At 40.6% G+C, this 21,639-nt stretch overlaps 1 protein-coding gene across 7 annotated transcripts; it reads left to right on the forward strand.

The window, feature by feature from the left end:
• Positions 1 to 209: 209 nt before the first annotated feature.
• On the forward strand, positions 210 to 21,181 carry LOC111847732 (sodium-dependent neutral amino acid transporter B(0)AT2-like). Of its 7 annotated transcripts, none has more exons than XM_023819163.2 (12): positions 210 to 457; positions 7,725 to 7,950; positions 8,766 to 8,923; positions 11,399 to 11,522; positions 11,955 to 12,130; positions 12,228 to 12,338; positions 12,479 to 12,720; positions 13,207 to 13,390; positions 13,485 to 13,686; positions 15,118 to 15,277; positions 15,419 to 15,581; positions 18,226 to 21,181. In XM_023819163.2, exons 2-12 carry the CDS (start codon positions 7,725 to 7,727, stop codon positions 18,571 to 18,573), a joined length of 2,094 nt encoding a protein of 697 aa, XP_023674931.1. In that variant the 5' UTR covers positions 210 to 457; the 3' UTR covers positions 18,574 to 21,181. The 7 variants fall into 7 exon arrangements, with proteins under 7 accessions (XP_023674931.1, XP_072568738.1, XP_023674935.1 ...); XM_072712637.1 differs by lacking the exon at positions 210 to 457 and adding an exon at positions 2,596 to 3,140; XM_023819167.2 differs by lacking the exon at positions 210 to 457 and adding an exon at positions 3,593 to 3,966.
• The last annotated feature ends 458 nt before the right edge of the window (positions 21,182 to 21,639 follow it).

A 21,639-nucleotide genomic window follows, 5' to 3' on the forward strand; every position in this document is an offset into this window, starting at 1 on the left:
TGTGTTTCTTCTATGGTTCACCGTAGGAAACAGAATAATCCATATTTCGTTTTTGCTACTTTGGGGTGGCCATGTTCACCCCTGGGAGCAAAATCTAATGTGAACTAGTAAATACAGTTGGCTGGTAGGACCACGATTGAGAAGAACAGGCTTAGGTAGCGTCATTTTAAACATGTAGTAGTGGACAACCAATCAAATAGCAGGGGGCGTAACCTTTCGCTTCTTCTAGAATTTGATGGACGTGCGTGGTCCAACGTGGCGTATTAGTCTTACAACGTGACAACCTCAAGTTTAAAGATACTTGAAAGAAAACCGGACTTTTTGTGTATATGCAGTTTTCTCACTTCCAGAATTTGTGCGTGTTAAGCAAAATATTATCTCTGTGTTTTTACGTTGAAGACGAAGAATGAAAAAGTGCCTCATTATAGACTTAAAGTTATTTCCCTGGTAGTGCAAGGTAAACTGTTTTTAAAATACATTTTATGGCATGTGGCGTTATTAACGTACTATGAGCATGTTATTTATTCTTACAGATTTTGTTATGGAGAGTCATAATTCGCATGTTTTGTTTATTTAGAAACGGTTTTTAAAAAGTTTAAGGAAGGGGTATGTAGCACACCGTTTCTAAAAAGTATATATGACTGCATTGACTTTAAGTTTGTATCCTATTCGTTACATATATTACACGCATTAGTATGGGCCTAGAAAATAGTTAAATTAATTTTTACCTAGTTATTGTTGCTGGCTTATTTAATATTAAGTTTTTGCGTATCTCATGTGGTGATGCATTGTGAATAATGTATACCACCAACTATGAAAGCCTTTGCGTTTAAAATTACATAATATGCGATTGATTTCTCTTTCAGTAAAACAATTCGCCATCATGATTTTTGTTACATTGTTCATGATTTGTGGTAGCATATGGCAACGATATCAAATGATTGCATCATCCATCCTTTAACGGTGAGGGGCGGGGTGGCAGTCACGAACAGGAATGCAGCTTATCCGGGGACACTGTGACACGCTCCCCTACACACTCAGACAGTACAGAATAAATGGCAACAACATGTATCTGATTCGAATTATTAAAATGCATTAATCTGAAACATAAACCGATGATTATTCGCTACAGGTTTTTCTTTTCTCAGAGCATTTCGATACGTTTTGTTTGGGGAAACATTGGAAGTAATATTTTATTATCACGTACATTTTTGTGTTTGAAAGTGATCTTACGTGTTACCTAACATGGCTACAATTCGTAAGATGTTCCATAGCAAGAAATACATCTCGGTGTGGCAAATTCTTTGCTTGACGTAGTTATAATAATTTTCCAACAATTAATTAGTGGTATTACTTCACCTAGAAATTAGTGTCGATCTCTGAGAACTGCGTTAGGTATTTACAGCAGTGTATAAGAAAACCTAACATGTCAACCTGCATCACTCTTCACTCATCTTGAGCTGAGAATTCCTTTTTCAGCTGAATAATAATAGACCTAATCAAACCTAGAAGCTCTGACTTGGGTTCAAAATAACATGACAAGATATAGAAACTGCTGTGTGCCAATTAAGTGAGATACTATTTCCACAGGTAATAGGTGGCTATAATGGAACCGTGCAAAACTGGTAGATGGTTATTCAGAAAAACCACAGTAAATGGTTCCAGTAGCCTGTAGAATTTTAGACATATTTCACTGTTGTTTTAGTATCTGTAGAACTATTGTGTGCAGACTGATGTGCTTCATCAGTCTGGACCAGTCATAATTTTGAAATCCCACCGTTTGGTATTGTGGTAAAACACACACAGAGGTTACTTAATGTAATACAGCCTAATTTTGAAATTTTCTTCCACTTATGGTGGGTGTGTCTGACTTTGGGTGGATACTGTGTATGCTGTGTGAGTGTAACTATTCTGAGGGGACCTTGCAGAAGGTAGACACTGCGACTGTATTCAAGGTGATTATATACTGAGCCTCAGTTCACTGCAGTAGAAGTCACTTTGAGAAGTTCTTCATTTTTGATTGTGCTGCTCTTCTTATTTGCCTGTAGCTTGTTTTGTGTTTTCTTCTCCTTTGTGGACTGTTTTGCATTTTACCAAAAGAGCTAAAGTTCCAGTCTCTCTTTCTGCGTAGGCTCAGAATTTGTTTTAGCAAATACTTGTGGCAGTATATTTAACTTTCTTTTCCTCATGAAATTGTGGTTGCTATATGATTTTTAAGGTTTGGGTTTTATTGTTGTATGTAAATTAGCATATTGAGAAATGGTAGATAAACCTTTATTCATACAGAAAGATAAACCATTATATTCCAGTTATCCTCAATAAAAAGTATAACTTTGAAGGATTATACATAGCATATACTCATCATATCACTTATACTGTATGGCCAAATTGTGTCTTAAATGAAGTGTGATGCTCAAACATTAGGTTAAAACTGGAAATTGTGACTTATCTGAATGCTGCGAGCGATTCTGATAAAGTTTTATGAGCATGCGTTTTTGAATGGTGTGAACGGTAAACGCTCTGGCTTGAAAGAGTGCCTATGGGCAGTGGATGAAAAGCAAGATTAGGGGCATGTGAAGGCTGGAATTGAGTGGCTGTTTAATTCTCATTACGCTTATGAGCTGGTGTCACTTAGGTGTGGTGCTGCTTCTTAGCTTTAATTACTTGACTCTATTATGTAATAATTTTTGATTCTAGTAAAATGCTACCAATAATGAACTGAGTGAAATAAGCCATCAGAATTCAAAGGCTAAGACCTGTTAGTACCTGATCGGGGACTTGTGAGTAAGGATGGGTTTTGGATTCTAATCATTTTTAACAGCCATGGAATAGAGTGATATACGGCAACAAGAGTGTTTTACTAGAGTTTTACTGACTTCATGGTTTATAGAGCCTGTCATTAGCTGTGGCTTATGGGTGACTTGCTTGATACCTTTAGAATCATATTTGAGTTTTGAAATTGCACTTGACCTGGGTCTGATTGGTATTGCGTGTCTTCTTCCCCCTCTGATGATTCTTTGAATGTAGCCATTTTTTAATCCTGGGGTGTGTCTGACTTTGGGTGCATACTGTGTATGCTGTGTGAGTGTAACTATTCTGAGGGGACCTTGCAGAAGGTAGACACTGCGACTGTATTCAAGGTGATTATATACTGAGCCTCAGTTCACAGCAGTAGAAGTCACTTTGAGAAGTTCTTCATTTTTGATTGTGCTGCTCTTCTTATTTGCCTGTAGCTTGTTTTGTGTTTTCTTCTCCTTTGTGGACTGTTTTGCATTTTACCAAAAGAGCTAAAGTTCCAGTCTCTCTTTCTGCGTAGGCTCAGAATTTGTTTTAGCAAATACTTGTGGCAGTATATTTAACTTTCTTTTCCTCATGAAATTGTGTTTGGTATATGATTTTTAAGGTTTGGGTTTTATTGTTGTATGTAAATTAGCATATTGAGAAATGGTAGATAAACCTTTATTCATACAGAAAGATAAACCATTATATTCCAGTTATCCTCAATAAAAAGTATAACTTTGAAGGATTATACATAGCATATACTCATCATATCACTTATACTGTATGGCCAAATTGTGTCCTAAATGAAGTGTGATGCTCAAACATTAGGTTAAAACTGGAAATTGTGACTTATCTGAATGCTGCGAGCGATTCTGATAAAGTTTTATGAGCATGTGTTTTTGAATGGTGTGAACGGTAAACGCTCTGGCTTGAAAGAGTGCCTATGGGCAGTGGATGAAAAGCAAGATTAGGGGCATGTGAAGGCTGGAATTGAGTGGCTGTTTAATTCTCATTACGCTTATGAGCTGGTGTCACTTAGGTGTGGTGCTGCTTCTTAGCTTTAATTACTTGACTCTATTATGTAATTTTTGATTCTAGTAAAATGCTACCAATAATGAACTGAGTGAAATAAGCCATCAGAATTCAAAGGCTAAGACCTGTTAGTACCTGATCGGGGACTTGTGGGTAAGGATGGGTTTTGGATTCTAATCGTTTTTAACAGCCATGGAATAGAGTGATATACGGCAACAAGAGTGTTTTACTAGAGTTTTAATGACTTCATGGTTTATAGAGCCTGTCATTAGCTGTGGCTTATGGGTGACTTGCTTGATACCTTTAGAATCATATTTGAGTTTTGAAATTGCACTTGACCTGGGTCTGATTGGTATTGCGTGTCTTCTTCCCCCTCTGATGATTCTTTGAATGTAGCCATTTTTTAATCCTGTAAATAAAACTATGACAAGCAGCATGACTTTCCGTCACACTGAAACATAACTTTGTTGTTGGTGTATTTGGTCTGTTTAGCGTTGCAGGTTCTTACCTTACGGTGAAGAGGGGGGTCTTCAGTCGCTATTGTATTTAATGAAAACGAGGTGATAAAGGCTGGGCACCTGCACATTGTCACTCAGCTAAGGTGTGTGCTGACTCCATTGGGTAGTCTGCTACTGCAGACATTAGGCTGCATTTAGGATGGATACATTGTCTATTATATGCATTTCAAATGGTATTTGAATAGCTAAATAGTGGTATTATAATGGTAAAATGGTTTCTAAATTAATTTAAAAAATGATTATTTGTTTCAGATTCTGAAAGGAGTTGTTTAAGGATTGAAGGTGCATGTGAGTGTGATGTGAATTCTGGCCTCTCCCCATTGTACAGTTTCCAGTCTGTGTATATGTTTGTTCTCTATGTTTCAAGCTGATGCATTTTTTTTACCTGTCAGTATATCTTGCACAAATTTGAAAAATGTGTTTAATTAGGGAAACCAACAAAGGGGAAATGGAATTTAACCTGCCAAGAAAAGTGAAGTGTTCTGTCACTCTTAGTGATACAGATTTGATTTATGTTGTCTGTGCTGCTTTGATCATTTTAGCATTCAGATTATGAATGAAGACCTGTTGCTTTTATGGTCTTTGACACCAAGTAAGAGTCTTGCCAGTATCTAGACTTCAATCACAGGGGCGTGGCACCATTTTCCCACAAGAAAATTAATTGAAGTATCATTCCACAATATACCCTGAACTTTTTTTTTTATTATTCATATCTGGGGCTTCATAGTGACATGGTTTTAAATTAGTGTCTTGATCGTCACACTATTGAGTGTTCACCGCTCTGAGGACAGGGGGCAAGCAGTTCGTGAGCAATGCTCGTTTTGGCGCTAAAGAAATTATGCAGTATAATGATGAAGTCAAGTCGCAATTACACACAAGCTATTTCAGGAAGCATCACCAAACACCAGTTGTAAGAGGTTATTTTTAATGTGCATATTAATATAATTTACCCACCTGTGTGTGCATAGTGATGTGGTTACCATCGTGGACAGCAGGTGGTACTGTACAGTAGAATATTATCTTTGTCCTTGCATGGTGCCGAATTTCTCCCACAGCCCAAAAATATGTTAGGACCACTAGTGTCTCCGAATTGTCCCGACTTTGTGCATGTGTGTGCACGCAATATAAGCTGCAGGCCCCCTTGAGATCGATGTGTTTCTGAGTAATCCATAATGATGTGTAACATAATTGGATACACGTGTTATTATTATTATTTCTAATTTGGGCACACTCTCAGTTTGCCTCGAAATTGCACCAGTAACCGATATGTTTTTCAAAGCACTCCACGGTTTATTAAATGGTTTAAATGGGCATAGCACGGCAGCCTGAATCCGTGCTCAACACCTTGGTCGCGGTCCCGCGTTATCTGACTACTAGGGCGAGCAGCCGGAAGACGGTGAGGAAGAGCTACCCGCCGGCTGCCGCCTCCCGATCGGGGACAGTAAGTTATATAATGTATCGTATATAACAAATACTATCGACCGCGGTGTGTGGGTCATGGTCCGAGTTCTTCCTTTTCTTTATTTTATGGCTAAATACAGTCGCGGTGGATTATAAACTATAGCAGATAAGATCATGATGAAAAGCGAGCGAGGCCAGCTACATTTACGGCAAATGGAAATCGATACAAAAGAAAAGAACGGAAACATTTCTGGATACGTGTATCACTGCGGTGTGTAACAGTAGTAAAGCGTGGACCGTGTGATCAATTTTTTATTGTTATTTTTATTTTCCGGGAATAGCCGGATACACCATGTGTTGCCTCCATGTGCTGTTACGGCGCCTGTTGTTCGGATCAGCGACCAGGGTGATGATTTAATTCAAAATAGTTAATAATAACCCGGTTTTTTAACTCTACAAAGTTGCTAATCAATGTTTGAGTGTGTAGTTTAACAAAAAGAGCCAGTGTGATACACGGACGAGCCGAAGAGAGAATGTGCTTATTTAATAGGCTACGAGGAAATAGCAGCGCTAGATCTCAGGGGCGGTTATTTTATAATGGTTTTCTTTATGGTGTTTTGTATCCGTAAAGTGTGTCATGTTAAACCGCAAATACTCTCTATCAGCTTACAAATGCCTGTCGGAAAAGTCTGCCGTGTCATTTTTCCATTTCGTTGAAAGCTTGTAGCCCAGTGCAGACAGTACAGCAGTGCAGATGCGCCTTCCGAGAAGTTGGCGAGTGTTATACATATTATAGACTAATAAACTTTAAAGTAACTGTTTGTTTTGAAAGTAGTTTACTTGTAACGTGTCGTTTTAATTTGATGTTGATATAGGTGCCTCCGTAGATTTCCCCCCCCCTGTATTTATGCTTGAAAAAAGCCATGTATCTGTGCGGGACTAGCGAAAGTTTCAACAATAAGATTCAATGCTATTATTTTTTACATTAGAGATGCGCGGATCAGCTAAAATGTCACCCGAATCCGCGGCTTTAAACAAATCATCCACCCGCCCGCACCTATAATTTTCTCTGATATAGATATCCGCACCCGCTTCTTTAATAGCAGATTCAGTGACTTTAGAGCTAATCTGCGCATCTCTGATAGTAAAATAATACGTATGTTGCTTTAAATGAACATTTATTCATAAAACAAATTTTGTCTTTGGCCAGATTAACCAACATTTTCTCAATAAAATAAACAGTCTCCTACTCCATTCAGACTTTAATGGGAATATCACCGTTTCTGTCGCTGCAACACATAAACACACAATGACTGGATAACGGCAATTTTATTAGCCCTATCTATTCAAATAATACAGAATATTATGCTTTCCAAATAGATTTAAAAAAAAAGAAGAGAACTATTAAGAACTTTTTTTCCCCAAAAAAAACTCGTAGGCACTTATACAGACGATAGGTAACAGGCGATAGGCACTTCGCTAAACCGCTCCCACACAGCACTTTTCTTTCCTTCTGTTTTGTTTTTAATTCTCCCTTTTTTAGTCTCTCGGATCTGTTTCGCCTCCATTTCTGCTTTAAGAAATGAACCCCCCTCCTCCCGCCACGCACGTATTTTTTGAAAACGAGAGCGCAAATTAGCGACTGTCTGCCTGATGAAAAATGCATTTAAAACATGATCGTATTTTAGAGAATGTAGTTGATATTTGCATCATTAATGATTGATCTCATCCACCCGCGACCCACCCGCAATTAATTAAAATGTATTTTTTTATTACCCGACCCACCCAACCCGCGGATTATCCGCAGCGCCCGCGGATATAACCGCCATCCGCGCATCTCTATTTTACATGTTAGCTGGAAGTAGGGTAGATGATATATGAAAATCCATAACCTGATGTGCATTGCTCAGGATTTCTTTGTATGATTAATGCAATAAGGCAGTAGTTGTGTATGCAACTGTGTCACAGTTGCTGGTGTCACTGTCTTGCCAGATGGAGAAGACCCCTTTGCCTGCTGACGAGGATGGCAGAATGATGGCAGACACCCAGTCTGATGCGCAGCTCTTGGATGGAAATGGCAGCTCACTGGGCACAGCCATGGAGCCAGCCCGCGATGCCTGGGCCAGTAAGATCCAGTACCTGCTAGCCCAGGTGGGCTTCAGTGTCGGGTTGGGGAACGTCTGGAGGTTCCCTTACCTTTGCCATCAGAACGGGGGAGGTGAGTACTGCTATTATGTCACTTCACTTTTGACAGGAATTGGGTTGCTGCCTGTAATGGCATCCTGTCCATAGTGTGCATTGTGCATCCTGGGATGGGATCCAGGCCCCCTAAGAACATGCTGTACCAGTTCTAGGAGATGAATAGATGGATGCCTGCAGTAAATATTCTCATGTGCACTGCGATTGGATGCTAGGTTATCAAATGCGAGTGCAAGAATCTGGTGTCAGACAGAGCAGTAGAAGTTGTGATGTAATTGCAGTGGTTTTTTAATTTTAACGACAATTTAAGTTGTTTCCTGACACGCTGAGTTTTGGCCTTGGAAGGCCAAGAATGGCAGCTTTACATTGAATGTCTAGACTCCAGAGGTTTCCTGCTGAAGTAGAGCATGTAAACTGTAAACGTACATTTACATGCATGAAATGTGTGTTTTGAGTTTTAGCAGTGAATTTGGGTAGAAACAAAATTACAGCATGTGCGTTTTGGGAGTTTAATTTCCACGTGGAATAACGAAACACAGTTAAAAATAGTTGGTGCTATTAACAGTGTACGAAGTGGAAATTTCAGGTTGAGAAAGTAAAAATCCAGACCAAAATTTTGTTTCAACAAATCAGTTGAGTGCTCTGTGACTGTGACTCTGTATAATGAACTGGTTTCTCTGGATCTTTACTTTCTGGACCGGAACTTTGCACCTCCGCATGTGGTATGTGCACACAGCACGGTGAGGATTCACTCTTCTTTTGCTGCATATATGCTCTTACAGCATACATGTGGCTTCTGTGAGACGTGTAGCCTCTCCCTGGCTCTCCCCCCAGGAGCCTTCCTCCTGCTTTACGTGCTCCTGCTCGCTGTGGTGGGAGTTCCCCTCTTCTTCTTGGAGCTGGCGGCCGGACAGTGCATCCGACAGGGCAGCATCGGAGTGTGGAAACACATCTCTCCGAAACTGGCCGGAATCGGATACTCCAGCTGCGTGGTGAGCAGATGATTCTCCCTCATTTCCTGGTGCTGTACTTGACATACTTTATTTGTTTTTCATGTTAGTTACAAAGACTAAATAATTTCCACATTTTAGATGCTTGTATGGATGTGGTTTAGTACAGCTGCAGACATGTCCTGTGGTCTCAGTCTGTTTGGTAGCTTTATGGCTAAAAGTGTCCTGTCCCTGCTTTTCTGTGATGGGATGAGATGTGTACATCCATCAGTCTGTTTGGTAGCTTTATGGCTAAAAGTGTCCTGTCCCTGCTTTTCTGTGATGGGATGAGATGTGTACATCCATCAGTCTGTCGGTGTTTTGGAATGTTCACTTTTTCAAATGGATTTAGTACCTGGCTGTTCGGTTTCCCATATCACCGCGCCAACTGACTGCCTTCTTACATCTGTACCTCCTTATCTTTATAGCAGTAAAGTGAATTGTTTGACTGTTCACCTTTTTATTGAATTAGAGCTGTTATTTTCAGTGTTTTGTCATTTTTTCACTATCAGTACCATGATACCATCACACTAAAATCATCCGTTGTAACCTGTTTTCTAAAGAAAAAACATGTTTACACTTCTAATAATAATTTTCAGTTATCTGCATGTATGGCAATGATGCATGATACACAGCACAGAGTAGCATTATTGGTGATTGTGTGTGTTTGGGTTTTTTTTTTTACTCAGATTAACTAAACTTGCTGGAATAGTTAGTTATTTTTCCAATTACATATAATAGTAACCTCCTATTTGCATATTCTTACCTTCTGAATGAGGGCTGGGCGATGTGTGATTTTAAGATTCACTTCAGATTTTATGTATGTGCCGTCGTCACATTGCAAAGACTGAAGTAGTCAGCTAAGTTGAGATTAAGCTTCATACAGTCATACCATCTAGAAAATATACTTTGATATTTTCAAAAGCACCGTTATTTTACGGTGTTCCAGCATTTCAAAATCTTGCCGATTTAAAATTTGTTGAATGATGTGGGGGTGGGTCTCCGCAATAAGATGCGCGGAACAGAGATCCTCAGTGTTTCGCTAAAACATTTTTGCTCTGAAAGTTAGCAAGCTGTGCAGTGTTAATGATGGTTTTTGATGTCAAAAAATGAATGAAGTTTACCGCCGCTGCGTTTGCCTGAGCTCTACGTGTGCTCTCTGAGCCAATCAGAATCATTCTCGAATAAGAATAATCACTGGCTGCCAAAAGATATTCGCCTTCTGCTGCATGGATGCATTTTGGATTCCATAGAGACGATATTTAGTAAAAGCAAGTGGTTTGTCGGCACTCTGCCCCAGACAGCACAGCCAAGTTATCTGACAGACTGGATTTGTAGATAAGTTCCATTTAGCTTTTTTTTTTTTTTTGGGGTAAATTTTTTGTTTTGTAAATATCGCAATGTTTATTGCAAAAAATTGAGATATTTTGAAATTTTGTCAGTATCAATTTTAAGGAGTGGATTTGATTGGTAGATTAGATGGGTATAAACTTCTGTGAAGACATCAGGACAGTGTGAATCTCCTTTTTGTTTTCAAATGCTCTGTGATCTGCTTGCATTTATTCATGCTGACTGTGACTGCAGCTTTATTTGCTCCTGTAAACCCTACCTCCAAAGAATATGCAGTTGGTATGTAGAGTATGCAAGTGACATTCCTTCGCTTGCCAGAGGTTAGACTGCCGAGAAGGTCGACTGAATGTTTTTCCTCAAATAGTTTGACATTCAGTTTGCTTTCGGTCTCCTATTGACGCACCTGCACTGTGGCACTTATCTTCACATCTGGGAGAAATAGGTGGTTACAGTATTGTAAATAGTTCCTTAAACCTAACTTGTAAGACTTGAACCAATCAGGGTGGCTAAAAGAATCATGTGACTGAAGTGTGAGGCAGTTGGAATAGGGAACTGGGGTACAGGTTTAACAAAACGGGATTAGTTAAAAAAAATGGCATCTGTATCCACTTCAGCACAGCAGAAACACACAAAGAAACGAAATGGTTGCCTGGTCTTGGGCAGGATAACTAGTATCAGGCAGCAGTGTCTTTGAGAGACAAAGCACAAGTTCTGTTTTTCCATGGTAAATATTTAGGCACAGGTGAGTGAATGAGCTGGTCACCTGATATTGCGCTGCCTCCAATATTAAGACTCCTCACCTTAGTCGTTTTTTCTGCGTATCAGAACGCACACCAGTTGTCTTCTGAAGTTATGTCCAAAAACCGGTACAACAAGCTGATCTGTAAACACTTGTCAGACTTCTCAGTTCTAAGTACCTGAGTCCTGACCTGACACACGTCAGAATTAAACTATACATAGTCTGGGAGTTTCTCTGACTTAACAGGAAACAGGTTTACAATCTCGGTTACGTTGTTGTGGTGAGCATGTGTACATGTTTGACAGCTGTGATATGGTCTGTTGGTTCACTCTTCTGGTTTTCAGCATCAGCCCCCGTGTTGACTTCCTTTCCTTCTCTTCCTTCGCAAGGTGTGCTTCTTCGTAGCCCTTTACTATAACGTCATCATCGCATGGAGCCTCTTCTATCTGGGCAGTTCGTTCCAGTCCCCCCTGCCCTGGGAGCAATGCCCTGAGCCCATTCACAACCGGACTGGTGGGTGGACACGGCAACTTGCCATAACATCACAGCCATCGGTGTCCGTCACGGGACCTAGACTTACTCCTTCGGCTAACAATGTGTATTTAAACATGAACCAGACAGGTGTTTTTCATAGTTGTTTTGTGTCTTCATAAATCAGACTAATATGCAGGTGTTTCTTTTTATAACAATTTGTTTTAAAACTTCCCATACATGAACAGCTTCCTTTCACAACCTTTAATCTACCTCAACTTTGTAAATGCCTGGTATACACAGGCTGGATCTTATGGTACTTCATTTACTTTTGTGTGTGGCTGTGTGTGGCCCAGTAAATTGTGATGGGCAGAATAACCATTAATAAAGTATCTCTGTTCTGTTCTACACTTAAAAGTATTGAAATAACTGTAGGTATAGTGTTAAAACTAAAATGGTCTCTGTCTCTCATAGTGAATGAGTGCACGAACAGTTCTCCCACCACATACTTTTGGTTCCGCAAGGCTCTGGACATCACCGACACCATCAACGAGACAGGCCAGTTAAACTCTGTCATGACCATCTGTCTGCTAGCTGCTTGGACTGCTGTTTGCCTTGCTATGATCAAGGGCATCAAGTCATCGGGCAAGGTACTCATATGTGTGTAGCTGCTTTGTGAAAAGTACATTATGTGCTCTGTTGGCATGATTAACACGCCGCCTCCACTCTCCCCCGCTTTTCTTCAAGGTTTTGTATTTCTCCTCCATCTTCCCCTACGTTGTGCTGCTGTGCTTTCTTATCAGGGGGTTAATGTTGGATGGAGCATCTGAGGGCATCATCCACATGATCTACCCTAAGGTACGGCTTCCACCGTGACGTGCACCAAATAGCGCTTCACTCCATCCTCCAGCTTGTCGTGAATTTAGGCAATTTGAGCTCAGATGTAAAAGGATACATGTGTTGAGTGTCCTTCAGCTTGGTAACTCCTGTCCTTCCAGCTGGAGATCTGGGGCAGCGTGCAGGTGTGGCGGCAGGCGGCCACCCAGGTCTTCTTCGCTCTCGGGCTGGGCTTTGGCTCCGTCATCGCCTACTCCTCCTACAACCCCCTGAGGAACAACTGCCACCGAGACGCCCTCATGGTCTCCTTCATCAACTTCTTCACATCCATTCTGGCTACCCTCGTGGTGTTTGCCGTGCTGGGCTTCCGTGCCAAAACCAAGGCCATGGAGTGTGTGACCCGGTGAGGGGGGGTCGCGTGATGGGGGCTTGGGATGCTAAATCGAGCCGAGGTCTCACACTAATGGCCTATGAGATGGAGATTAATTCATAAATAAATCTCCCCCACGGGGTGATCTTTCTTTTTTCACTGTGATATTTTTCGTAGTTATCTTAGACTTGGTTTTCATATTGATTAGCAGCAGTGCCGGTTGAAACCATGTGGCACCTTAGAGAAGCTAGCCCTGCCCCCCCAGCAAGCTTCACCACCGGTGATGTAACAATTAACGTTACATCCTCTCCCTCGTTTCTCTTTCGGCTCATAAAAAAGTAGCCAAAATGGCAAAATGGTCCCCTTGGGAGAAGACTGGACTGCCCCCAGGCTATTTCAGTTAGAGACCCCAGGCACAGAGCCCTTACATGACCTGTCTAGCGTTACCCCTCTTTGTATTTGCGTGTGTGTGACCTTGGTGCACTGCTTGCTGAAGTTTCCCCTGGTCTCTCACCTCAGGAATTTAGCACTCCTGTCTGGGATTTCCTCTGGGGAGTTTGAGCTGAACCATTTGTTGAACTGGACTAACATTTCTACACCTGATTCTGTGATGCTGGAGGAGTACAGAAACTGGTTCTTGCACCACCGGTCGAGCGTTCCAGTGAATGTTACAGACTGCGACCCGGAGGAGGAGATGAACAAGGTGCCCCCCCCCCCCCCCCCCACCCGCTTTGGTATGTCATGTTGTCTGTTTGTGAAGCGACCTCTTACCGGCGCCCCCTGCTGCTCATTCCCAGGGTGTGGAAGGGACCGGGCTGGCCTTCATCGCCTTCACAGAGGCCATGTCGCTCTTCCCCGCCAGTCCCTTCTGGTCAGCACTCTTCTTCCTCATGCTTCTGAACCTGGGCCTCAGCACCATGCTTGGCACCATGCAGGGCATCCTCACGCCCCTCACAGACAACTTCAAGCGTCTGATGCGACACAAGACGGCTCTGACAGGTGAGTCGCGTTAACCACGCTCTTCTTCCTGCTGGCTCTCGAGGCTCCCCTCATTAGCATTCACTTTCTTGTCCAATATTCTTATATGTCCCTCTTTGTAACCATCTTGGCACCTACTTCCCAAGTTCAGGATGTTGGTCCAACAAAAGGCCCCCCTGGGCCGCAGTAGGTAGATTCTCTGTTTGACAGCATTTAGAAACCGTTGCCTTTTCGCAGATTCAAGTGAGATGCTTTCTTGAGGATTTTCCTTCTCTCCAATCTAGAGATGTATGAGATATTGATTAACGAATCAGTTTTAGCCAATATTCGTTAAAATTTCAGATATTGGTATTGGTCTGGAATGTCTGTCTTGGTTGATATTGCCAGCTGGTACTTGATTAGCAGCAGCAGTGCTAAAGATGTCGGTACTAAAGTAATGGAGATTGCTTTGGGTGATTAGCCGTTTTCCGCAGGGGGATGAGGGATTTTGTTGGTTCATTCACCATTTAGAACCTTACAGTCTTCCAGGTCTCACTGCCTGAATTGTATGATGTGGTTACTACACACATTCAGAAGACCTTAAGAAGTAACGGCACCGACATCAATGTCAATGCAGATTGTTGGCCCTCAGAGGTTAACCGGTTGTCTGTATTTGTAATATTAGATAGAAATGTTTCGGTGAATAGTTTGGGCAAAAATGTTCACATTAGTGCACCCCCTCTTCAACCTAGTTAAATAAGACCGATTCCTGTCTACTCTCACCTTTATCGACTGAGCCTATGGACTCCAGTGTCCTACAGGGCTGAATTACAAATCGCTCATTTTACATATGGCTTCAGGGTTTATACATGAGGTCACATTAGAATCACCTGGGTTAAATGATGATTTCAAAACTTCACCTGTTAAACTTGAATTATACCAGTTATACTAATGGTATTTCTCAAAGTAAATTGGGAGTACACAATGTGAAGTGGGAGAACATATGTGTTCTGATTGTGATCAATTTATATTCAACAATTACTGACAATAAACGGGAATTTTTTCTCCAGTTATTGATAATTATTAATGTCTTTATTTATCAGATTCACTGAAATGTTAATCATTTTTTCTTAGACATAAAATAAATCAGAGAGAATTAATATTTAGGCATTACACTTGTAAACCATTGCACATGTTGCGACATTTTAAAACATTGTAATTGAAATTTTATATGATGATTTACATGGTTTTCACGTGTATGTAATGTCTGCGAGGTCACATGAAGGAGATTTTCAGGTAAGCAAATAAGATCACAGAGTGACTCGTACATTGTTAAATGTACTTAAAAGTAGGCTTTGAAGTTCTTTTTAATGGTTTGCTTGACCTTGTTAACATGTGTGCACTTTACAGGTAGAGTGTACACTACTAAGAAGTGCTGAATGTGTGTCTGTGTGTTTCCTGCGTGTCCCCCAGTCTGCAGCTGTGTAGTGGGCTTTGTCATTGGACTCGTGTTCACCCAGCGCTGTGGCAACTACTTTGTGACCATGTTCGACGATTATTCTGCGACTCTGCCGCTGATCATCGTGGTCATTTTCGAAACATTCAGTGTCTCCTGGGTTTACGGAGCTGATCGGTGAGGATTACAGACACAGACAACCAGCAAAGTACTCCCATGTCTAGAAAGTTCACAGTGATTAAACAGATTAAAAACTGGAGTTGTACGTTTGTCAGCAGCGGGACTCGCCGTGGTCATCGTTCTTCCCTTTTGCTGCAGATTCCTGGATGACATTGAAAACATGTTGCAATGGCGCCCTCCAGTGGTATACAAGTACCTGTGGAAGTACATCTGCCTGCTGGCCATGATTGGCCTGTTGGGGGCGAGTGTATTGCAGATGATATTGAAACGGCCAACGTACACTGCCTGGAACCACAGTACGGTAAGTGTGCGCTGCTAGAGCATTTGCATGTGCTGCCTGAATTATCTGTACTCTGCGCAGGGAGCATCTTTTGTGTGGTGCAGAACATACCATGTACCTTTAGTAGGGAACATCTTTTGTGTGGAGCAGAACATACAATGTACCTATAATAGGTAGCATCTTTTGTGTGGTGCAGAACATACCATGTACCTTTAGTAGGGAGCATCTTTTGTGTGGTGCAGAACATACCATGTACCTTTAGTAGGGTGCATCTTTTGTGTGGTGCAGAACATACAATGTACCTATAATAGGTAGCATCTTTTGTGTGGTGCAGAACATACCATGTACCTTTAGTAGGGTGCATCTTTTGTGTGGAGCAGAACATACCATGTACCTTTAGTAGGGAGCATCTTTTGTGTGGAGCAGAACATACCATGTACCTTTAGTAGGGTGCATCTTTTGTGTGGAGCAGAACATACCATGTACCTTTAGTAGGGAGCATCTTTTGTGTGGAGCAGAACATACCATGTACCTTTAGTAGGGAGCATCTTTTGTGTGGTGCAGAACATACAATGTACCTATAATAGGGAGCATCTTTTGTGTGGTGCAGAACATACCATGTACCTTTAGTAGGGAGCATCTTTTGTGTGGTGCAGAACATACCATGTACCTTTAGTAGGGAGCATCTTTTGTGTGGTGCAGAACATACCATGTACCTTTAGTAGGGTGCATCTTTTGTGTGGAGCAGAACATACCATGTACCTTTAGTAGGGTGCATCTTTTGTGTGGAGCAGAACATACCATGTACCTTTAGTAGGGTGCATCTTTTGTGTGGAGCAGAACATACCATGTACCTTTAGTAGGGAGCATCTTTTGTGTGGAGCAGAACATACCATGTACCTTTAGTAGGGAGCATCTTTTGTGTGGTGCAGAACATACAATGTACCTATAATAGGGAGCATCTTTTGTGTGGAGCAGAACATACCATGTACCTTTAGTAGGGAGCATCTTTTGTGTGGTGCAGAACATACCATGTACCTTTAGTAGGGTCCACAAAGATCTGTGTGCGTATTGCAAGTTGAGCCTATATGTTTCCACCCATAGATTATCCGTTAACTAATCCTTTTTAAATAATGTGTTCAAAAGCACCAATAGGAACAAAAACAATGCATTTTTAGCAAATTACTGTTCTTGTTTAAAAAACAAAACAAAACATGTAGCGCTGACTCCTAAATATGACACAAATACAATGTAGTTGCATTAACACTTCAGATATCAAACACACATTTTTTGGGATGATTAATTTCCCTTTCCTGCCCTTGGGAGTTATTTTAGTAGTGACTAAAAGATACAACTGCTCCTCAACCTATAACACGGTTACGTTCCAATGAAACTGAAAATATCATATGTCAAATATGAATATATGATCTGATACACTTGATTGTCTAGTAGGGCTTGGGAAAATTTCGTTAAACGCAGGAAAATAAATACGGTACCATACACTGTAAAGCACTGTGGGAGATGTTTCTGCTCATAATCACTACAGGGACTCTGTGTCTGGGTGGATGCTGTTATTGCCTGGCATCAGTATCATACATGTTGATCATGTTTCATACGGCATATCTTTAGCCCGGGAATGGATCAAAATTCAAAGTTTGATGACTGCTGAATGTAAATCGTCGTGGCACCATTGTAAACTGAGGAGCATCGGAATTTCAATTAGTGGGAGTAAAACTTTTATATATTCCATTTATCCTCCAGATTTCAAATGAGCCAGTTGTCAGCTTTTTAGAAAATTAAGAATAATAGAAAATCCTGCATTCCATGATTGTTATTGTTGTATTCTGTTGTCTATGATGAATGCATAGTGTGAAGAGGAAAGTAGTTTTTTTTTTTTGCATTATTATATCATCTCTTTTCCATAAAGACGTGACAGCGAGTAAGGCAGGATAACACCTTGTGTAAGAAACAGATTTGTTGAGCGTTGCAGTGTTTTGCTTTGTTTAGGCTGGTAAACTGCCTGGCTGAACTAGTATTTCAGCTTGCGAATCGCATATCATTCTGTGACTCACTTCCAACAAGCTGAAACGCCGTCAACGCAGTTTGGCAGTTCACAGTTGCCGTTGCAGGCTTGCTGTATAGTTTGCAGAAGATATTTGGAGTGAGGTGATCGTAATGTATAATTACGATGATGAACTCTGTCAAGAACCCACAAATTCAAGAAAGGGTCAAAAGTTAAAAGAATTTTCAGCTTGAAATTTTGCAAGATGGTTTTTGTCGTTTTTTTTGAAACCCTCAAAGTTTGTTTGCTGTAAATTCAAAAAAATACCCATAGGACCATTTTCCTTGTTCATTTATATCCTGACTTATTCCGGAAGTCGGGAATGTGCTAAATGTTGAGGTTTCATTGTTCAATAAATTTGGCACCTCAAGTGGAATTTCCCTTAACAAATTTGCTTGTCTCTTTGTTGTGTGACAGGGGCGAGTTTCTGTTGATCATGTCGACGACAAACTAATTATAGAAATGATGTGCAGCAACATACAAATGGCTTTTGCCTAAGTGACGTAACCCCTAAATTCCTAAGTGACGTAATCTCTAAGTGCCTAAGTGACGTAATCCCTCTCTGGCTCCGTCTCATTGTTTTCCCATTCCTTCCCTTTTCAGGCTTCGAAAGGAAAGCTGGACTACCCGCAGTGGGCGCTAGTGGTCCTCTCGCTGTTGATCATATTTGCCTCCCTCCCTGTCCCTCTGGGCTACCTACATACGCTGCTGAAAAACAAACTCGGCCAAGGGCCGGAGACGGGACGCAGGCGCGAGACAGACGTCGAGAGAGAGGATTACATGAAATGCAACACAATGGAACCTGACTCCGCCTCTACACTCAAGCCACTGGATGAAGAGGTAGGGGAGGAGCCTCACCGGAATTCCTTCCGGGCTTTGGGCTCGGAACAGTACAAGCTGCTTCCCCAGAGGGAGGAAACGGAAGACGGAGAGGAGACTACTGGCATGTGAAGGAGTAGAAACATACATGCAGAGGCTGGGATCTAAAGCCGTGCTCAGACTTGCTAGTACCTCCAAGGGGAACATGACAAAGTGGGAGTTTCACACAAATATGTGAACGAGGGATGTTTACACATGTAATACTCTTGAATGATCCTTTCTGAGTACTCAGTCATTGCACAGCAGGTATAAAGGCAGAAATCAGTGTTCCTCCTTGGGAGGAGAAAAAAACCTTGAAAAACAATTAACTGAGTGTATTGTTAACCAAACTTCAGGGGTTTACACATTATTTTATGCATCTGAAACCCTTTGGCAATCATGTTGGTGGACTTACAAATACACATTACCTACAGATGCTTTGGGGATGAATTAATGAATAGATTTTCCTTTTTTTGGAAACCGTTCTGGAAAAATTAAGGACTGAGATTATTTCCCTCCCTCAGGGCAGGGGTTTAAACACCTTCTTTAGGTACAGAAAACATGCCCACCATTTCAAAACGACTCAACACAATTTTTATTTCACTGATTGTTGAATTTTTAATGAATGGAATGAATTTTTTAAAACTGTGAATATCTATGTGAGGTCTATATTTTTTCAGATGTTTTGGAAAGCAGAGATGGTTTTTATCTGCTTGTTCACTTGTGTGTCTGGAATGTAAAATGCGCCCCTCCAGCCGATTAAATCATGCGGTCATGTTACATTTGATCCAGTACCTGTACCTGTTTTGCTGGTGTGTTGTGCTAAATTTTGCAGAGTTGGGCAGGGGTATGAATTATGAGGAGAGAGTAATTGTCAAATACAAAGAGTTTTTCTTCTTTATTTATTACATTTTGTTTCTAATCTTGTTTTTTAATCCTAAATACAGTGACTGTATTGATTTATTAATTTAATGATCACATTTAAGCAGAAAAAAGAATTAAGTGGGTTTATTTGTTTGCCAAACTGTTGTTACTACGAGATTATCTGTTCATCTTCTGTGCTGCTGATCCAGTATAAGGTCACAATGAACATGGACCCTGGACTAGAGCTTGAATGGTACCAAGATTATGACCTTCTACACTGACACTGCCATGGTACCTCAGTATCAATACTGATTCGATACTGTAAAACATTCCCATTTAAATATTATATTGCTTTAAATAAATAGGCCTATTTATGTTAAATTAACCGTATTAGCCTATTTATTAATTAAACTCAATTCAATACACAGATTCTGATTTTAATTAGAGCTATCCTGTTACGAATCCTCATTGGTAATACACTAAGCTTAGGTTTATATTTGCATTTGTATTTGTTGTGTTCATCATTTTGCCTCGCCTACTTATCACTGAGGAAAGCGATATGAATGAACTGGCATGCAGGCTAAACATGACTTTAAATAGAAATATAGAACTGCTAAATTACATAACTATAATGTTTTATATCTGTTATCATGCACACGTGACCGTCTTCAAACTCCTTATATAAATCAGGGTGTTGCCTCTTAGCAGCGTTTGTATACTGTCGGCTCTGTGAGTTCACCCTTTTCATTTGGTATAAAATCAAAATAACACAATATCTCACTTATGCTGCCCTGTTTATAAACTAGAGGCGGGCAACAGCGGTTTCCATCTTCCGTTAACGTAGCTTCTCAGCACAAGAGACACGTGAAATGAGTCTGGCTGTGTGTCTCCCGAAGCGCTACGTGACGTAACTTCGTAAAGTAGTTTTTGTGATGTGTGCCATAGAGATGTTCAGCACGTGTTTTTTACATTTTGAAACTGGAAAAATGAGAATTGCTTTGTTTAACTTTTTTGATAGCTGTATTTTGAACAACATTAGCTAGCGGTATATTGAACAATATTAGCTTAGAGCCAAGAATTGGTGCTGTGGACCCCGTGGTCTTCGGTGATTGACAATTGCAAGCATGACTGGTTGGATAAAATAGAAATACCATGTATTAATTGGCTGGATTGCTACTTTTGCCCGTGCTAATTTGTGCAGTTCCCCTCTTCTGGGGAGACATGCAGTTGTGTTCGTTGGTGTATATAAACTGCCTTTTTATGTGTGTTTGCCCATTGCCAGCTCATCCAGTGCCCCCCCCCTGTGCTGCCTGGCACAGGATCCAGGCCCCTGTATAAGATAAGCAGCTTTTGTAAGAAACCTTGTATTTTTTTTCTTATTTAATAAGCACAGCTGTAGCCCAGTAAGGATATTTTGGTCCTATAATTAAAAGTTCTAAGTGCCTAGTCCTCACATTCCTGTTGTGTATAAAGTGTGTTTACTTTGCATAGAAGTTGGAGCTGTTGCACATGATGTTACGTATGTGTTGCCAAATAGTTTTTTGCATAGCAAAACATATGTGCACCCCTTCTCCCCCCCAAAAAAATTCTTTGATTTGCTTGAGTGTAAATATGTTATGATTTGATGCACTCTGAGGGGCTCTGTATTTGTACTGTTTGTGTATCACGGAAATGCCACATTTCATTTTCCGAACGCTTTTGGTGTTTCAGATCAAAAAGGAGGGAAAGGTGTCTTAAAAAATTAGAATATAATGTTTTTATTGCACTTATTTAGCAGAGTAAATTTGAAACAAAGTACAGACTACAGATCCGGAATAAAAAACAAAATTGATTTTGAGTATTTGTAAGCTCTTGTTTCAATTCCAGATGTCTTGGGTGCCAATGTTTCATGTTTTGAATACTTTGCCATCTTCAGTTTCCTAAATATCCCAAATGAGGTCATTGGTACTAGTTGCGTGATTTGATTTAAACAATTTCACTGAAAAATACCCTTTATTGTGCTATATATGCCATTTCTTTTTATTAAGACTTTTATACCTGCTTACAAGTTTGTATTGGAAAAGAATTTGGAATCGTATTAGAACAATTGCATTTTTTTTAATCTCATACCCGTATTCCATTGGGTGAAATATTGTAAAGCATGATGAAAGACCTAAATTTGTAAACAATGGCAAACAACGTGCTGAAGACAATCTAGCTGTTGGAGATGCATTATATTGAACTTAGTATCATCAACAGTAACCGCTCCCCACACAGGATACTGATGGGTTAAAAAGATAAAACAGAATGACCCAA

This window comes from Paramormyrops kingsleyae, chromosome 5, assembly GCF_048594095.1.
Source record: "Paramormyrops kingsleyae isolate MSU_618 chromosome 5, PKINGS_0.4, whole genome shotgun sequence".
NCBI classification, from domain to species: domain Eukaryota; kingdom Metazoa; phylum Chordata; class Actinopteri; order Osteoglossiformes; family Mormyridae; genus Paramormyrops; species Paramormyrops kingsleyae.

Excerpts from the sequence above, each read along its gene's own strand:
- LOC111847732 (XM_023819161.2), top strand. The coding sequence starts at position 5,638 with ATGGGCATAGCACGGCAGCCTGAATCCGTGCTCAACACCTTGGTCGCG. Across the intron at positions 5,773-7,724 it reads CCGCCTCCCGATCGGGGACA|ATGGAGAAGACCCCTTTGCC; the intron begins GTAAGTTATATA and ends CTGTCTTGCCAG. Across the intron at positions 15,278-15,418 it reads TGGGTTTACGGAGCTGATCG|ATTCCTGGATGACATTGAAA; the intron begins GTGAGGATTACA and ends CTTTTGCTGCAG.